At 44.4% G+C, this 17,239-nt stretch overlaps 2 protein-coding genes across 19 annotated transcripts in view; both read left to right on the top strand.

The window, feature by feature from the left end:
• Positions 1–17,239, top strand: part of TUBGCP5 (tubulin gamma complex component 5) — a 122,969-nt gene that overhangs the window by 18,135 nt on the left and 87,595 nt on the right. The window lies entirely within an intron of this gene.
• LOC103545388 (cytoplasmic FMR1-interacting protein 1-like) overlaps positions 5,149–17,239 on the top strand; it is a 40,577-nt gene continuing 28,486 nt past the window's right edge. The window contains 10 exon segments of the mRNA XM_070572432.1: positions 5,149–9,405; positions 10,709–10,856; positions 11,658–11,828; positions 11,831–11,965; positions 11,968–12,022; positions 12,025–12,222; positions 13,281–13,437; positions 14,686–14,782; positions 16,685–16,761; positions 16,870–16,978. Of these exon segments, the coding sequence (XP_070428533.1) occupies positions 9,251–9,405; positions 10,709–10,856; positions 11,658–11,828; positions 11,831–11,965; positions 11,968–12,022; positions 12,025–12,222; positions 13,281–13,437; positions 14,686–14,782; positions 16,685–16,761; positions 16,870–16,978 (1,302 nt within the window). The 5' untranslated portion in view covers positions 5,149–9,250.

Raw genomic sequence — 17,239 nt, 5'->3', positions numbered from 1 at the left:
AAGCCACCCGTCATCAGGTCAAGGAAGTTACCTTCTATTTCTTGTTTGCTAAGAGTTTTTATCATAACTAGATATTAATTTTGTTAAACACTTTGCATCCATTGAGATACTCCTATGACTTTTCTCTTTTATTCCATTAATGTAGTGAATTTACATTGATCAGATTTTTCGATCAGGTTTGAGATTAACCTAGCCTTTCATTCCTGGTGTAAACTCACCTTGATCATGATGTATTATTCTCTTTATATCTTGCTGGATATGGTTTGCTAATATTTTGCTTAGGAGTTTTGCATCAAAGTTAATGAGTGAGGGCCGGCCCCATGGCCGAGTGGTTAAGTTCACTTGCTCCCATTCGGCAGCCCAGGGTTTTGCTGGTTTGGATCCTGGGCACGGACATGGCACTGCTCATCAAGCCATGCTGAGGCAGCAGCCCACATAGCATGAGCGGAAGGACCCACAACTAGAATATACAGCTATGTACTGGGGGACTTTGGGGAGAAGAAGAAGAAGGGGAAAAAAAAGGAAGATTGGCAGCAGATGTTAGCTCTGGTGCCAGTCTTTAAAAAGAGACTTAATGAGTGAGAGTGGCTTTTAATATTACTTTTTGCTTTTAATGTTTATTTTGGAACACATCTAGATTTACAGAAAAATTGCAGAGATGATGCAGTGAATTCCCATTCCCCATTTTCCTTTATTATTGGCATCTTACATTAGTTTTGTTCTATTTTTAATAAGCTAATATTACTGCATTATTAGCTAAAGTCCAAGCTTTATTCAGATTTCGTCAGTTTTTCAATAAGGTCCTTCTGATCCAGTTCCCACATTCTGTTTAGTTCTCCTGTGTCCTCTGGGCTGTGACAGTTTCTCAGGCTTTCCTTGTTTGTGATGACCCTGACAGTTTTGAGGAGCACTGGTCATGTATTTTGTAGAATGTCAGTTGGCATTTATCTGATATTTTTTCATGATTAGACTGGGGTTATAGGTTTGAGGAAGGAGGAACGTAGAGCTGAAGTGCCATTTTCATGACATCACCTCAGAGGTACATGCTGTCCACATGACTTATCACTGCTGATACTGACCTTGACCATGTGGCTGAGGGCGTGTCCTCTGGTATCTCTATTGTGAGATTACCTACACCTACCACCAGGACCCCCTTTTCATAGTGTACTTTTGGGAAGGAAGTCACTGCTCAGCGCACCCTAAGGAGTGGGTAGCGTTACTTTATTTTAGTTCTTATTGAGGTCATAATAGTTTATAACATTGTGAAATTTCAGTTGTACATTATTATTTATCAGTCACCATATAAATGTGCCTCTTCACTCCTTGTGCCCACCCCCAACCCCCTTCCCCTCTGGTAACCACTAAATAGTTCTCTTTGTCTGTGTGTTAGTTTATCTTCCACATATGCATGAAATCATACAGCGTTTGTTTTTCTCTGTCTGGCTTATTTCGCTGAACGTAATGCCCTCAAGGTCCATCCATGTTGATGCAAATGGCACAATTTTGTCTTTTTTTATGACAAAGTAGTATTTCGTTGTATATATGTACCACATCTTCTTTTTTTTTCCCCCTGAGGAAGATTAGTCCTGAGCTAACATCTGCCAATCCTCCTCTTTTTTCTGAGGAAGACTGACCCTGAGCTAACATCCGTGCCCATCTTCCTCTACTTTGTATGTGGGATGCCTACCACAGCATGGCTTGCCACACAGTGCCATGTCCATACCCGGGATCCAAACCAGCGAACCCCAGGCCGCGGAAGTGGAACGTGTGCACTTAACTGCTGCGCCACCAGGCTAGCCCCCCACATCTTCTTTATCCAATCATCAGTGAATGGGCACTTGAGTTGCTTCCACTTCTTGGCTGTAGTGAATAATGCTGCAGTGAACATATGGGTACATAAGGCTCTTTGAATTGTCAATTTCAAGTTCTTTTGGTACATAGTCCGTAGTGAGATAGCTAGGTCATGTGGTATTACTGTTTTTAATTTTTTGAGAAATTTTCATACTGTGGGACTACACCGGTTTGCATTCCCACCAGCCGTGTATGAGGGTTCCCTTTTCTCCACATCCTTTCCAACATTTGTTATTTTTTGTCTTGGTAACTGTAGCCCTTCTAAGAGATACAGGGTGATATCTTAGTGTGGTTTTGATTTGCATTTCCCTGATAATTAGTGATGTTGAACATCTTTTTGTGTGCCTTTTGGCCATCTGTATGTCTTTTTTGGAAAAATGTCTATTTATATCCTCTGCCCATTTTTTGACTGAGTTGTTTTTGTTGTTCAGCTGTGTGAGTTCTTTATATATTTTGGAGATTAACCCCTTGTCAGATATATGATTTGCAGATATCTTCTCCCAGTTGGTGGATTATCTGTTGGTTTTGTTCCTGATTTCCTTTGCCTTGCAGAAGCTTTTTAGTCTCAAGTCCCACGTGTTTATTCTTTCTTTTGTTTCCCTTCTCTGAGTAGACATGGTATTCAGAAAAATCCTTCTAAGTCTGATGACAAAGAGTGTACTACCTATATTATCTTCTAGGAGTTTTATGGTTTCAGGTCTTACCTTCAAGTCTGTGATCCATTTTGAGTTAATTTTTCTGTATGGTGAAAGATAGCGGTCTACTTTCATTCTTTTGCGTGTGGCTGTCCAGTTTTCCCAACAGCATTTATTGAAGAGACTTTCTCCATTGTATGTTCTTAAGTTCGTTTGTCAAAGATTAGCTGTCTATAGATGTGTGGTTTTATTTCTGGCCTTGGAATTCTGTCCATTGATCTGTGTGTCTGTTTTTGTACCAGTACCATGCTGTTTTGGTTACTAGAGCTTTGGAGTATAGACTGAAGTCAGGGATTGTGATGCCTCCAGCTTTCTTCTTTTTTCTCAAGATTGTGTTAACTGTTTGGCATCTTTTGTTGCCCCATATGAATTTTAGGATTCTTTGTCCTATTTCCGTGAAGAATGTCGTTGGGATTCTGATTGGGATTGCACTGAATGTGTAGATTGCTTTAGGTGGTATGGACATTTTAACTATGTTTACTCTTCTAATCCATGTGCTTGGAGTATCTTTCCAAACCATTAGATCATCATCAATTTCTTTCAATAGTGTCTTATAGTTTTCATTGCATAGGTCATTCACGTCCTTGGTTAACTTTATTCTTAGATATCTTGTTGTTGTTGTTGTTGTTATTGTCAGTGAGATTGTATTCTTGAGTTCTCTTTCTGTTAGTTCATTATTAGAGTATAGAATTGCCACTGATTTTTGTAAGTTGACTTTGTACCCTGCAACTTTGCTATAGTTGTTGATTATTTCTGAGAGTTTTCCATTGGATTCTTTAGGATTTTCTATATATAAAATCACATCATCTGCAAAGAGTGAGAATTTCACTTCTTCATTGCCAATTTGGATCCCTTTTATTTCTTTTTCTTGCCTAATTACCCTGGCCCAAACTTCCAATACTGTGTTGAATAAGAGCGACAAGAGTGGGCATCCTTGTCTTGTTCCTGTTCTCAGAGGGATGGCTTTCAGTTTTTCCCCATTGAGTATGATGTTGGCTGTGGGTTTGTTGTATATGACCTTTATTATGTTGAGGTACTTTACTTCTATACCCATTTTATTGAGAGTTTTTATCATAAATGGATGTTGCAGCTTGTCAAATGCTTTCTCTGCGTCTATTGAGATGATCATGTGGTTTTTATTCTTCATTTTTTTAATGTAGTGTATCACATTGATTGATTTGCAGATGTTGAACCATCCTTGCTCGGGGCTTTGTAACCCCTTTCTATTTTTTTTTTCTTTTTGGTGTTAGGGCCTTCTTGATCATTTCTTGCAGTGGGAGTCTTGTGGTGATAAACTCCCTTAGCTTTTGTTTATCTGGGAAAGTTTTTATTTCTCCATGAAATCTGAAGGTTATTTTCTTTGGATAGAGTATTCTTGGCTGAAAGTTGTTGTCTTTCAGAATTTTAAATATATTTTTCCACTCTCTCCTAGCCTGTAAGTTTTCTGCTGAGAAATCTGCTGAAAGCCTGATAGAGGTTCCTTTGTAAGTTATTTTCTTCTGCCTTGCTGCCCTTAATGTTTTTTCTTTGTCATTGACTTTACTACTGTATGCCTTGGAGAAGGTCTTTTTTTTTTTTTTTCAGGAAGATTAGCCCTGAGCTAACATATGGTGCCAATCCTCCTCTTTTTGCCTAGGAAGGCTGGCCCTGAGCTAACATCCGTGCCCATCTTCCTCTACTTTATATGTGGGATGCCTGCCACAGCTTGGCTTGTCAAGCGGTGCCATGTCCGCTCCTGGGATCTGAACCGGCGAACCCTGGGCCCCCAAAGCGGAACGTGCACCCTTAACCACTGCACCACCGTGCCGGCCCAGGAGAAGGCCTTTTTACATTGATATAATTAGGAGTTCTGTTAGCTTCTTTCACTTGTATTTTCAGCTCCTTCCCCAGGTTTGGGAAGTTCTTAGCTATTATTTGTTTCAACATGCTTTCTGCTCCATTCTCCTTCTCTTCTCCCTCTGGAATACCTGTAATCTTTATGTTGTATTGCCTAATTGAGTTGGATATTTCTTGGAAAATTTCTTCATTTCTTTTAGTCTTACTTCTCGCTCCTCCTCCATCTGAAGCTTTTCTGAATTTCTGTCCTCCGGACTGCTAATTCTCTCCTCCATAATATCAGCTTTGTTATTCAGGGAGTCCAGATTTTTCTTTATCTCATTCATTGTGTTTTTCCCCTCCACCATTTCTGTTTGGTTTTTCTTTATAGTTTCAATCTGTTTTGTGAGGAATTCCCTCTGTTCTTTAATTTTATTGCTGATTGCATTGAACTATCTGTATTTTCTTGTAATTCATTGAGTGTTTTTATGATAGCTACTTTGAATTCTCTGTCATGTAAATTATAAATTTCTTTGCCTTCAGGATTGATTTCTGGCTGCTTGTCATCTTCCTTCTTGTCTGGAGTATTAATATATTTCTTCATACTGTTTGATGGCATGGATTTGTTTCTCCACATGGTGATAGTATCAGGTCTCAGCTTCCACCTGCTGCCACTGGGTGGGGGTCAAGAGCTGTATATTCTGAGCCCCCCCCCCCCCCCCGATGCCCAGCTTGCTCGCTCATAGCTGCTCTTTTTCTAATGTATGCCTGAGTGCCCTGTCCCACTGGCTGAGCCGGAGCTCAAGGCAGAGGGAGGGGCGCTTTCTTTTCCGGCACGATCCCAGGGGTGTTCTTGCTCTACCCTTGCTGTCTGCTCCCCTGGGTTGCTGGCTTTATGAGGACACCCCAGAGTAGCTTGGCCATCTCTGTGGGGGGCTTTCCCAAGGGCTGTGAGGGACCTTGGAGATTGAAGGTGTTCTCGTAAAGATCTCCCCCTTCCCCCTCACCTCTCAGAGCCGCGCACACTCCCATGCGCTGGGTCGCTGCCCTTGGGGGAGAGAGAGGAGATCCCCTTACCTCCTTCTACTTCCTCTGGGTGCTCCAGCACCTCCACCTTCAGGCATCTGGCTGCATGGGTTTCTCAGATGTCTTTTATGTTGTGTGAATGTCCTCTGTTGGTTTTTTAGTGTCCTTTTCATTGTGTCTTAGTGGGTAGAGTAAGCGAAGAGCTCACTTTGCCGTGATGCTGACATCAGTCTCCGCATTACTTTGTCATAAGCTTCCATTCTAGTTTTTGGATGAAGCTTCAAAAAACGACTCATGGCGTACTCCTTCTTTTCTGTTGTCTGCAGTGGTTTGTGTAAGATGTCATTTCTTCCTCAAATGTTTGCTAACGTTTACTGGCAAAGCTTTCCCTTCATGGAATGGTTTTTGAAACGTTCACTTTCTTTACTATATATAGCAGCATTCAGATTTTCTGTTTCTTCTTGTATCAGTTTTGGCAGGTTGTATTTTCATGGATTTTCTAAGAGTCTTTCTAAATTTTCTAATGTTTTGGCATTAAGTTTTTCATAATAAATTTTCGTCTTATTTTTGGCACAGTTTTTTTTCCCCACATACTATGCAGTTCACCCATTTAAAATGTAAAATGCAGTGCTTTTTTGGTATGTTCACAGAGTTGTGGAATCACAATCAAATTTGGAACATTTTTGTTACCTCAAAAAGAAACCCCATGCTCACTAGCAGTCACTCCCGTTCTCCCTTCCCTTCTACCCTAGGCAGCCACCAGTCTACTTTCTGACTCTGTAGCTTTGCCTGTTCTGAACATGTCGTGTAAATGGAATTCTGTAATATGTGGCATTTTGTCATTGACTTCTTTCACTTAACAGTGTTTTCAGGATTCACACATGTATCAGTATTTCATTGTTTTCATTGCCAAATAATGTTCTGTTGTACGGATATATCATGTTTTATTTATCCGTGTATTAGCTGACGGACATTTGGGTTGTTTCCACTTTTTCCCTATTATGCCTAATGCTGCTGCAACTTTTGTCTGCAGGTTTTTGTATGGATGCATGTTTTCATTCCTTTTGATGATACACTTGCAAGTAGAATTGCTTGGTCATATGGTAACTCTGTGTTTAACATTTTCAGAAAGTACCAGATGGTTTTGCAAAGTGGCAGCATTATTCTACATTCCTACCAGCAGTGAATGAGGGTTCCACTTTCTCCAAATCCTGGCCAACACTTGTTATTGTCTGTCTTTTTTATTCTAACCATCTTGCTAGATGTGGAATGGTATCTAATTTTGGTATTTGATTTGCATTTCCCTAACAACTAATGATATTGGGCATATTTTCATCTGCTTATTGACAGTTTGTGCATCTCAGAGAAATGTCAATTCAGATCCTTTGCCCCCCCGCCCCGCTCTTTTTGTTGGTGAGGAAGATTGGCCCTGAGCTAACGTCTGTTGCCAATCTTCCTCTTTTTGCCTGAGGAAGATTGACCCTGAGCTAACATCTATGCCCGTCTTCCCCTGTTTTGTATATGGGACGCCACCACAGCACAGCTTGATGAATGGTGTGTGTGTCCTTGCCTGGTATCCAAACCTGCGAATCCCAGGCCGCCAAAGTGGAGTGTGCAAACGTAACCACTACACCGCAGGGCTGGCCCTCCTTTGCCCACTTTTTGATTGGGTTGTTTTTGTATTATTGGGTTCTTTATATATTCTACATACCGGTTCTTGTCAGACATGTGATTTGCAGTATTTTCCCTCATTCTGTGGTTTGTCTTTTTATTTTCTTAATGGGGTTGTTTGAAGCACAAAAGTCTTTAATTTTGATAAAGTTCAATTTTTCTGTTTTCCTTTTGTTGTTTGTACCTTTGGTGTCATATCTTAAGAAACTATTGCCTTCCCCAGGTTACAAAGATTTACTCCTATGTTTTCTTCTAAGAGTTTATGGTTTTACCTCTTACGTGTTAAATGTATGATCCCTTTGGATTGATTCTGTTAATGGTGTGAGGTCAAGGTTGTGTCAGGGGTCCCCAGGACCACCTCAGGCTAGATTTATCAGAAGGACTCACAGGACTAAGTAGCAGTTCTGTTCAAGATTATGACTTATTGCAGCAAAAGGACACAGATTAAAATCAGCAAAAGGAAAAGGTGCATGGGTGACATCCAGGAGAAACCAGGTGTCCCCTACTGGTGGAAGTGCCCAGGATGTGCTTAATTCTCCCAGCAATGATGAGTGACAACAGATGCAGTTTTTCCAACCAGGGAAGCTCATCCAAGCCTTGGTGGCCAGGGTTTTTATTGGGGTCAGGCATGCAGCAACCACAGGACTGACCTCAGCTTCTCAGACTCCAGAACCCCAGAGCAAAAACAGGGTTCACCATAAACCACATTGTTAGCATCAACTGTCTGTCAAACTGCTGCTCCACTGGCCCAAAGCCACAGACACGCATACACTCTTTTCAGGCAGAATCTTCTTGTGGCTCAGAGCTCGGTCCTAGGAGCTAGCCAAGGGCCAGACCTGAAGACAGGCCTTTCTCAGGAATGTGCAGGGTTTAATCATCCCAGGCCTGCTGGGTTAACCCTTTTCTGCACAGTACGCCATCTTCATGCTTTGGCGTGTGGATATCCAGCTGTCCCAATACTATTTGTTGAAAAGATCATATTTCCCCGTTGGATTGTTTTCACACCCTTGGTGAAAATCAGTTGACTGTAAATGTGAGGGTTTGTTTCTGGATTCCTACTTCTCTTCCCTATGCCAGTATACTCTCATAATCTCCCAATATATGTCAACTTTGTGGTAATGCCCCCTTTCTATTCTTAATGCTGGTAATTCATGACTTGTCTGTTTTTCTCTTGATCAGTCTTGCTTGGTATTTGTCAACTTATTTATTTTTAAAACAGCTTTTTCTCAGTTCATCACCTCTATTATATGCTTGTTTTCTGTTTCATTAATTTTTGCTTTTAGATATTCATTTCCCTCTACTTTCGGGGGATTTATTTTGTTTTTGTTTTTATAAATTCATGGTGAATATGCGATTAGTATTATCTTCAGGCTTTTTTGTCTTCTAATATGTGCATCTAAAGCTCAAAATTTACCTTTCAGCTCATCTTTTCGTACATCCCGTAAGCTTGAATATGTAGTATTTTGATTTTCATTCAGATTGGCGTGATTTTGAATTTAGTTCAATTAGAATTTGAATTAGAGAATTTACTTTTTTAAATAGAAGTTTTCCCTTTTTTCTTCATTAGAAAAGCAACACAGATTCATTAAACAAATCCCTAAAGTAAAGAAACAGAAAACATGGATGTGCAATGAGGACAGTACAGTGTCCATGCCGCCATCATAGAGGTGAAGTTTACGCAGTTTATGCATTTTCTTTCAGGCCTTTTTATGCATATTAATTCAGTGTGCCATTATTGTTTAATAGATGGGATTTCGACTGCAAACTCTTATAACTTCTTTTCTCTTTTCCAGATAGTAACATATTTGCTTTCCTAAAACTTCTTTCTTCTCCTTTGAAGTCCTTCATGGAGGTGTGCCCTTAGGGATGTGGGAGGATTGTGAGTCAGTTACAAACACTCCTCTTAGCTCATGCCTGCAGATCCATCCCTGCCTTCAAGGTGCTCATGGTCTGACGGAATCAGACGCAGGTGTGGGGATGGCTGATGACACAGAGCTGTTCTTGGGAAGATGGTTACAGGACAGCAGCTGCAGAGCAGGAATGCAAGAAGCCAAGAGAAGCGCCATGCAGAGGGAGAGGCAGCCTCCCGGGAGTGTGCCAGCTGATGGAGCTCAGCACTGCCTGAGAAGGAGCCGTTTCCTATCACCCTCCAGCACACTGAAAGTCTTGTGTGCCCCCTGCAGGTTATCGCCATGATCAAAGGCTTGCAGGTGCTGATGGGCAGGATGGAGAGCGTGTTCAACCATGCCATCCGGCACACTGTCTACGCCGCGCTGCAGGACTTCTCGCAGGTCACCCTCAGGGAGCCCCTCAGGCAGGCCATCAAGAAGAAGAATGTCATCCAGAGGTCAGCCTCACTGCATGCACCTCCCTGCATTCAATGTCTAAAACTGTAGGATCAGCTTAGGTTTCAACAGCTATAGAGTTGCATTTTCATAAATATGCTCAGTACATTTCTCTTCCACTTCCCGATGCCCTTGTGGTGAATTTCCTCTAAATGTATTGCAGGGGCTCCAGTTATTAACCTGAACAACCTACAGTAGATGAAGTACAGAGTGTCTGAGCTATCTGGAGATCCAGGGACAAGGGCGTGTTTATCTCAGGCCAGGAGTGTCTCAAAATCTGTCCAAAGAGTCTGATCACCAAGCCTGTAGGGACACGCAGCCGGCCTCCCACCTCCCATCTCAGTGTGTTGTCTTCAGTGTTTTTACTTCTGTTCCTTTTGGCCTATAAGTTGGTCGAAAACTACACAGATATGGCAGACATCCTGTAGCAACCTTGAGCTAGTTTTCCCTCAATATTTAGCCTTTCAGATAAAGTTGTCTCTCAGAGACATCTCTGTAAAATGGAGCTTACAAAGGCCCACAGTGCACTGGTTTCATTTTGTGATTGTATAGTTAATATATTTGTTACCAGTGTGGTGTGATTTTTAGCATTAATAAAGTTTTACACTGTGAGACTTAGCAGTTTGTGTTCGCTCCAGCTGGGTGGAGGGCTGGGTGGAGGTTTTCATGTTTTCCATTATGCCCTCTGTTTTGCTCATGCTCGCCATAATGGGAGGCTCACTATGTGGGCAATGTGCAGTGTGGTCCAAAGGTAGCTTAGGTTTTAGCTAGAACTTTCCCCACGAGGTGATCAGGATGGGCGTGTGGGTTCATCTGCTCCTAGTGTGCTGTCCAGGGCCTCTCTGCATGGTGGAGCGTGTGGGGGATGGGACACATTCCACGTGAGTCGAGGACACAGGCCCAGTCCCTGCAGTTATGTTGGTGACTTCATGTTCCTGTTAGAAAAGGGGGATCAGCCACAGGGAAGTCGAGTTTCAGCTCTCTGGGTGGATGTGTGTGGTCTGTCTTGCTGCCCTTAGCATGACTCAGTGTTCAGGAAAGAAAACATCACTTCTGGTAATTGATGTAAACTGCAACTACGTCAGATCTTTTGGAGCTAGTAATGTCCCCAAGAAAATTATCTATTTTTAAAAATTTGCCTTGAACTGGTCCATTACCGTGTCCCCCGACTACCCCCAGGGGACTTCATGTGTGAGAGTTGGCTATCCCAAGAGCTGTTTGCTAGGCAAGGAGATGCTGTGATTGTCAATGTCCCGAGGGTGCCAGTGCTCCGCGCCTTGCTAATGACTTGATGGGGCTGTTTAGCGTCCTGCAGGCTATCAGGAAGACTGTGTGTGACTGGGAGACAGGGCACGAGCCCTTCAACGACCCAGCCCTGCGGGGCGAGAAGGACCCCAAGAGCGGCTTCGACATCAAAGTGCCCCGGCGAGCTGTGGGACCCTCCAGCACACAGGTTCTTGTCCCCCCTGCTGCCCTGCTCCACCTGTTCCCCTGGGTGCGTTGCCCCTGAGCTGGGGGACAGTAAGCAAGGCCAGGAGCGAAATGACACCACAGCTGTCTGCTGAGCAGATCAAGTGTTGACTGTGTCTTTTCTGCTCCTCTGCCCCTGCTGAAGCGAATCCGGAGCATTAGCATCCTCGTGACTCTCAGATTTGCCCATCTGCGTGCTGAACTTAATGTGACTACATTAACTCCTGTCCCAAAAATGTGGATGAAAGTCTGTGTGTCTGTATTTATGCTGTGTTTCCTGATGGGCGTTTAAATGTATGGTTATAATTTTTATGCTGGGCCTAAAACTGATCATTCCTAAAGACAAAACTTTTGGAAATATAACAACATAACTTTCATGTGTCCCTGGCCTTAAGCCACCACCGCTCTTCTCTCTCCTGGCACATTCAGCCACCCAAGCAGCTTTCCTTGACTCTCCAACCTGATTTAATATTCCCTGTGCTTCCCTCCTCCCCTTTTGGGACTTGGCACTTCTTATTCATCACCTCTCTGTTGAGGGCTTTTATAGTCTCTTTTGCCAGTGTATGAGAGAATTACCAGCAAAGCACGTTGCTGGCTCTATAGGAAACCTCTCAGGTATGTGGGAGGAAGGCATTTGGCCCACTCGAGAAGCATGGGTTCTGGGTCTCTCCAGCGCGCATGCACCCTCCCTGCCCTTCGTCCCCACATGCCTCTTCCCACCCCATGATGTGTGTGTTGTGAACTAACCGTTCTTTCCACCTCTCCCCTGTCTGTCCATGTCTAGCTCTACTTGGTGCGCACCATGGCTGAGTCCTTGAGCTCTGCCGAGCTGCTGAGGCAGCTCAAGTCTCTGGGCATGGAAAGGCTCTTGCATGTAGTAAACGCGTTTCTGAGGCAGTCCTACACCTATCCGCCTCTTTTAACCTTTGGTGGTAAGACTTCCTTTGTTTTCTTGTTGATGTTTACAGCACAGAGGTGAACTTCTCTGCTACCAGTTCTTTCTCCCAAGCATCAGCAACTTGGCCACTTGGATGGGCACCCAGACCCCCTTTGAGGAGCCGGCTAGCAGCGGGCTGCCCACTCCAGCCCGCTCTGGTCAGAGCATGGCAGAGCAGTCCTTCTCTCATGGTTTACCTGAGTTTGGCGTAACTAATGTGTATTTTCTCCCCTACAAATGTTTCCTTGGATGATGCAGCTTTATATGGTGAGAACCATGCTAGAGTCCCTCATTGCAGACAAAAGTGGTTCCAAGAAAACCCTGAGAAGTAGCCTTGAGGGGCCCACCATATTGGACATAGAAAAATTTCATCGAGAGTCATTCTTCTACACTCACTTGATAAATTTCAGTGGTAAGAGATACTGCTGACCAGCGTCCAGCCTAGCATGTTCTAACACTGCTAACACTGTCTAGAATGCTTCCACCTGCCTGACCGTCCCCTGCTGTGGTCCCCTCACGCACCCAGATGGCAACACGTCCTAATCTTCATGCCATTCCCTCGCCTATCGCTTTAAATGCACAGCTGGCCAGAAACTTCCCTCCATGTGATATGGCCCTTAGGAGGGTGAGGGCTGTGGGGCCATGGGGCCGTGGCTGGCCCTGTGACCTGAATACCAAGTTTTTGTAACCCGCACGGAGTCAGAAGCACACGCGAATGTAATCTGTCACCTGGCTCGAGACCAAGACAGTGATAAATGTCAGAAACAGCCCCCAGGGGCAGTGATGTATGGAAGGTGGTAGGTGACCTGACACAGGCAGCCCGCCCTGGGGTGACGCCCTTGACCACAGTGCCAGGTGGATGCCCTTTGTCATCATGGAGTTGTCCATATTTACTCTTGTGCCACAGCCACTTGCTCAGAGTGAGAGGCCTCTGTCTTAGCTAGGGGTGCTGCAGATTTGGAGTAAATTATAGTAAGGCTTTTGTTTTTCACTCTGTGAAAGGATGGAGACATTTTTCTTAGAAAATCTCTCTCTATTTTTCATTAGATAGACCTGCACTGAATATGCATGTAATGCTATGTCTTTATCTTAAGTAAAATAGAGTAATCCTGTTTTTATTTCTCCTTTTAAAAAGGACTTTTTTTTTCTCCCAATCCCACCAAGAGGCTCAGAGGGTTGACAAGTTCCCATTAGTGGGTAGTGGTGTCCAGTGGGGGCGGGACACTCGACTCTGCTCTTTCTGTGAGCCAGAATGTGCAAAGTCCAGGGGAGCTTTGCCTGCAGTCACACTGTGGTCGTGTTGTCCCTAGTGTGAGGTGCCATGCGACCCCTCCCCACTTGTGTCCCCTCCCACATGGCTCAGGGCTGAGAGTGAAGGAGCCAGCTCCTGGCATGTGGCCTCCTGAGATCACCCTGCTGAGTCTTTTTTGCTTGCAGGAGATTAACATGGTGTTGTTTAAATCCTTCAAGAAACACTCCAGCAGTGCTGTGACCTTTCACAGTTGTGGTTCCGAGAGTTCTTCCTGGAGCTGACGATGGGCAGGAGGATCCAGTTCCCCATTGAGATGTCCATGCCTTGGATCCTGACGGACCACATCGTGGAGACCAAGGAGGCATGAATGATGGAGTGAGCGTCCTATGGGCCAGTCTTGGCTCTCTGTTTATGGTGACCAGGGTCCTTGGTGGCATTTGGGAGCTGGGAGGTGGGGGAAGGGGCCAGACTGTTCTTAGCACTTGATTGAGGTCATTCTTGGGATACGACTTCAGAGATTAATACAAGTAACAGATTTCTTGGCTTTGAAATCAAGAGCTCAGGCAGTAGGACTAATTAAGTCCCACCATGTTCAGATGCTGGCCAGGCCCTGGGGACTTAGCTGGGGTCAGGGAGAGAAGATGTGGCCTGGCCTGTCACATGGCAGAGCCTCCAGCACAGACAAATTTGAAGGAGGAAGTGTTGATTGGACAGCTTTGTTCTGAGGTCAGGGCTCAGGGCCAGGACAGGGCTCAAAGACTTTCAAAATATGAAGTCCATGGAGGGAAAGTAATAGAAAAATGGGTGTCTTGTGGTGACCAGATCAGGGACTGACCCAGCAGCTTCGTCTTCGCCTGTTTGCAGGGCGAATGGTTAGCACCTCACCTTTGCCCATGCATGTCAGTTCTCACGTGGCGCCCGGGAGGATGGCCTTCCACTTTCTCTGGAGTGGCCATGGCATCTATTCTGCAGTGTCAGAGATGGTATGAGGAGGACAGAGACCCAACACAGAGGAGACCCAACACAGAGGTGTTGGTGTGCCTCTGTGTCATGCTTCTGGGATTGGGCATGGCCCTGCTGCGCACGTGGCCTCCCCTTGTCAAGCAGGAGTGGTTTGGCACCCTCAGAGGGAACTTACTCCTGGAGACCATTGGCCACCGCCTTTTGTCCAGACATGGGTCAGGGAGAGAGGGGCTTTTGGCTACACTGGACATGGTCATGGTCAACTGTGGGACCCAGGACCTTCATATATTTTTCTTTTTAAGTCAGTGTGTTCTTAAAAATAAGAAAATAACTTACTTTTGCGGTTATAGAAAATACCACCTACTTGTGGTGAAAGCTTTGACACAAGACAAGTGAGAGGCTGCAGTTATAGGAGACCCTTATGGATCTACCAGGTGCCTGGACATGACCTGAGTAAGGCATCCCCCCCTTGGAATAGGCCGGGCTGGTGTGAGTGCATCATCAGGGCCCTCGGCAAGAACCGAGTTTGGTGTTTGAAGTAAGAGAGCATTTTCCTCACGTGAGAGGACAATAGTAAAAGTTAAGTTTCTGGAGGTGTGTAGAGCGTGAGAGCCAAGAAGCCCTGTGTGGGAGGCTGGCTGACTGCTCGTCCCTCTGCAGGTACGTCCTCTACTCCCTGGACCTGTACAATGACAGTGCCCACTACGCCCTCACCAGGTTCAACAAGCAGTTTCTCTACGACGAAATCGAGGCAGAGGTGAGGGCCCAGGCACTGTAAACAAACTTTCTTTCATTTTCCTTTTCCTCTGATATTAGAGGAAGCAAACTTTCTTTATAATACAAGGAAGTTTAAACAATGGATTGAACTTTTGAAATAAACATTTTGGGATGAACCCTTCTATCTGCACTTTTCTCTGTGCATCTGCACGTGTGATGATTGGGGTCCTACCACATAAGCTGTGGGGTGACATACTTCTTCACTTGACAGCATGTCACAAGCACTTCTCTATCCTCACTGTCTTTGGTTATAGACACGGTCTAAAGCATCTTAAAGAAGATGCCCTGAACCAAGCCCTGTTTTATTTCTTTCATTTTAACTTTTTATTTTTCCTATTATAAATAATGCTTTGATTAACTTCTGGGCACATAATTTTTTAGTTGTGTTGGATTATTTCTCGAGGACAAATTCCTACAAGTGGAATTATTAAGTGTATATATACACAACTAAGGAGATCAATCTTATTTTCTAGCTTAAGATTTAAGAGAACTTAACCTCAACAAATTGTATTGTGCAGCTGGGTCTCCTTCTCCACCTCCTCACAAAGACCACCAGAAAGCGCTTCTTTAGGGAGCTCTCATGGGCTCCTGGGTAATGCAGGGTGGGCGCAGGGCAGAGACCTGCAGGTCCTGGGGCCACTCTCCTCTGAGCACACGGCGTTCTCATCACAGTTCCGGGGCAGGGTGCTAGCCCCCTTTGCGAGTGAGGATATGGTTTCGAGGGTGAAGTTGCAAGGCTGTCTCCACCCTGTGTCTCCTAACTGACCTCAGTGTCCAGAGCAGCCAGCCCTGTGTCTGTGTCTCCTGAGAAACAGCCTGCTGGCAGAAGCTGCCCCCAGAGTGGGGACCCCACATGCAATGCACATTAACCCCCTGGGAACACAAGACGAAGACAGACTTTTTCATATTCCTTTGAGAGCAGAGAATAGGAGCATTTTTCTCCATCAGTAAGAAAGGTCTGATGTTATTTTCACTGGCTGTGCAGTGGTTACTCCTGGCCACACCATAATACGTTTAATCTGCTGTCGTTGGACAATAAGGTGGCTTCTTGTTTCTCTTTCCTAGTAAGAACCTCTGTTATTGCCTTTTTTTTTTTTTTTTGAGGAAGATTAGCCCTGAGCTAACATCACTGCCAATCCTCCTCTTTTTGCTGAGGAAGACTGACCCTGAGCTAACATCCATGCCCATCTTCCTCCACTTTATATGTGGGACGCCTGCCACAGCATGGCTTGACAAGCGGTACACAGGTCCACACCCAGGATCTGAACCAGCGAACCCCGGGCTGCTGAAGCAGAACGTGTGAACTTAACCACTGCGCTACTGGGCTGGCCCAAGTTGCCTTTTTTAAAAATTTTACATCCCAGGACTTATTTATAATGGGAAATTTGTACCTTTTGATCACCTTCAACCATTTTGCCTACCCCCCCCCCCCTTTGGCAACCATCGATCTGTTCTTTGTATCTATGAACTTGGTTTTCTTTCTTAGATTCCACATATAAGTGAGCTCCTATGGTATTTGTCTTTCCCTGTCTGATTTATTTCACTTAGCATAATGTCCTCAAGGCCCGTCCATATTGTCACAAGATGGCAAGGTTTTTTCTTTTTTATGACTGAATAATATTCCTTCGTGTGTGTGTATGTGTGTGTACTACATCTTCTTCATCCGTTTATCCATTGGTGGACTCTTAGGTTGTTTCCATGTCTTGCGTTTTGTAAATAATGCTGCAGTGAACATGGGGGTATAGATATCTGTTCAAGACGGTAATTTCCTTTCCTTCATATGTATACCCAGAAGTAGAATGGCTGAATCAAAAGAGGTTTTTTGGTGTTATTTGATATTGATTTAGGGAATCAATCTAATACATGCTCTCTTTTTCTTCAGGTGAATCTGTGCTTTGACCAATTTGTTTACAAGCTGGCAGACCAGATATTTGCATATTATAAGATCATGGCTGGAAGGTGAGTATATGCCTTGTTATTTGAGTATGAAATTTTGGGTAACTTGACATGACATTTCCATTAAAATTCACAGCGTGTGAGAAACATCTTCTTTTCCTTCCGTACTAGCTTGCTTCTTGATAAACGGTTACGATCAGAATGCAAGAATCAGGGGGCGACAATCCATCTCCCGCCATCTAACCGCTATGAGACGCTCCTCAAGCAGAGGCACGTGCAGGTGAGCCAGGCTTCTGGGCATGGCGAGGTGTGGAGCTGGCACTAGAAATAGTGGGCTTTTCTTAGAGCTCACTAGGTTTTAATAGACTTCATATGTTATGTGACTGTGGGAACATCCTTATAAAATGTTAAGATTTTAAAGACAAACAGTTTCTCTTAGCTAACCTGAAACACAAGGGAAGACCTGTAGCGCTCTGCACCCGCGCCTGCCTGGGCCCCCACTGCAAGCTCAGCCCCACAGGGCTTGGCTCCTCTCCAGGAG

This window comes from Equus przewalskii, chromosome 1 (genome assembly GCF_037783145.1).
Source record: "Equus przewalskii isolate Varuska chromosome 1, EquPr2, whole genome shotgun sequence".
In the NCBI taxonomy this organism is placed as follows: Eukaryota; Metazoa; Chordata; class Mammalia; order Perissodactyla; family Equidae; genus Equus; species Equus przewalskii.
This window is presented reverse-complemented; position numbering and strand designations above follow the sequence as displayed.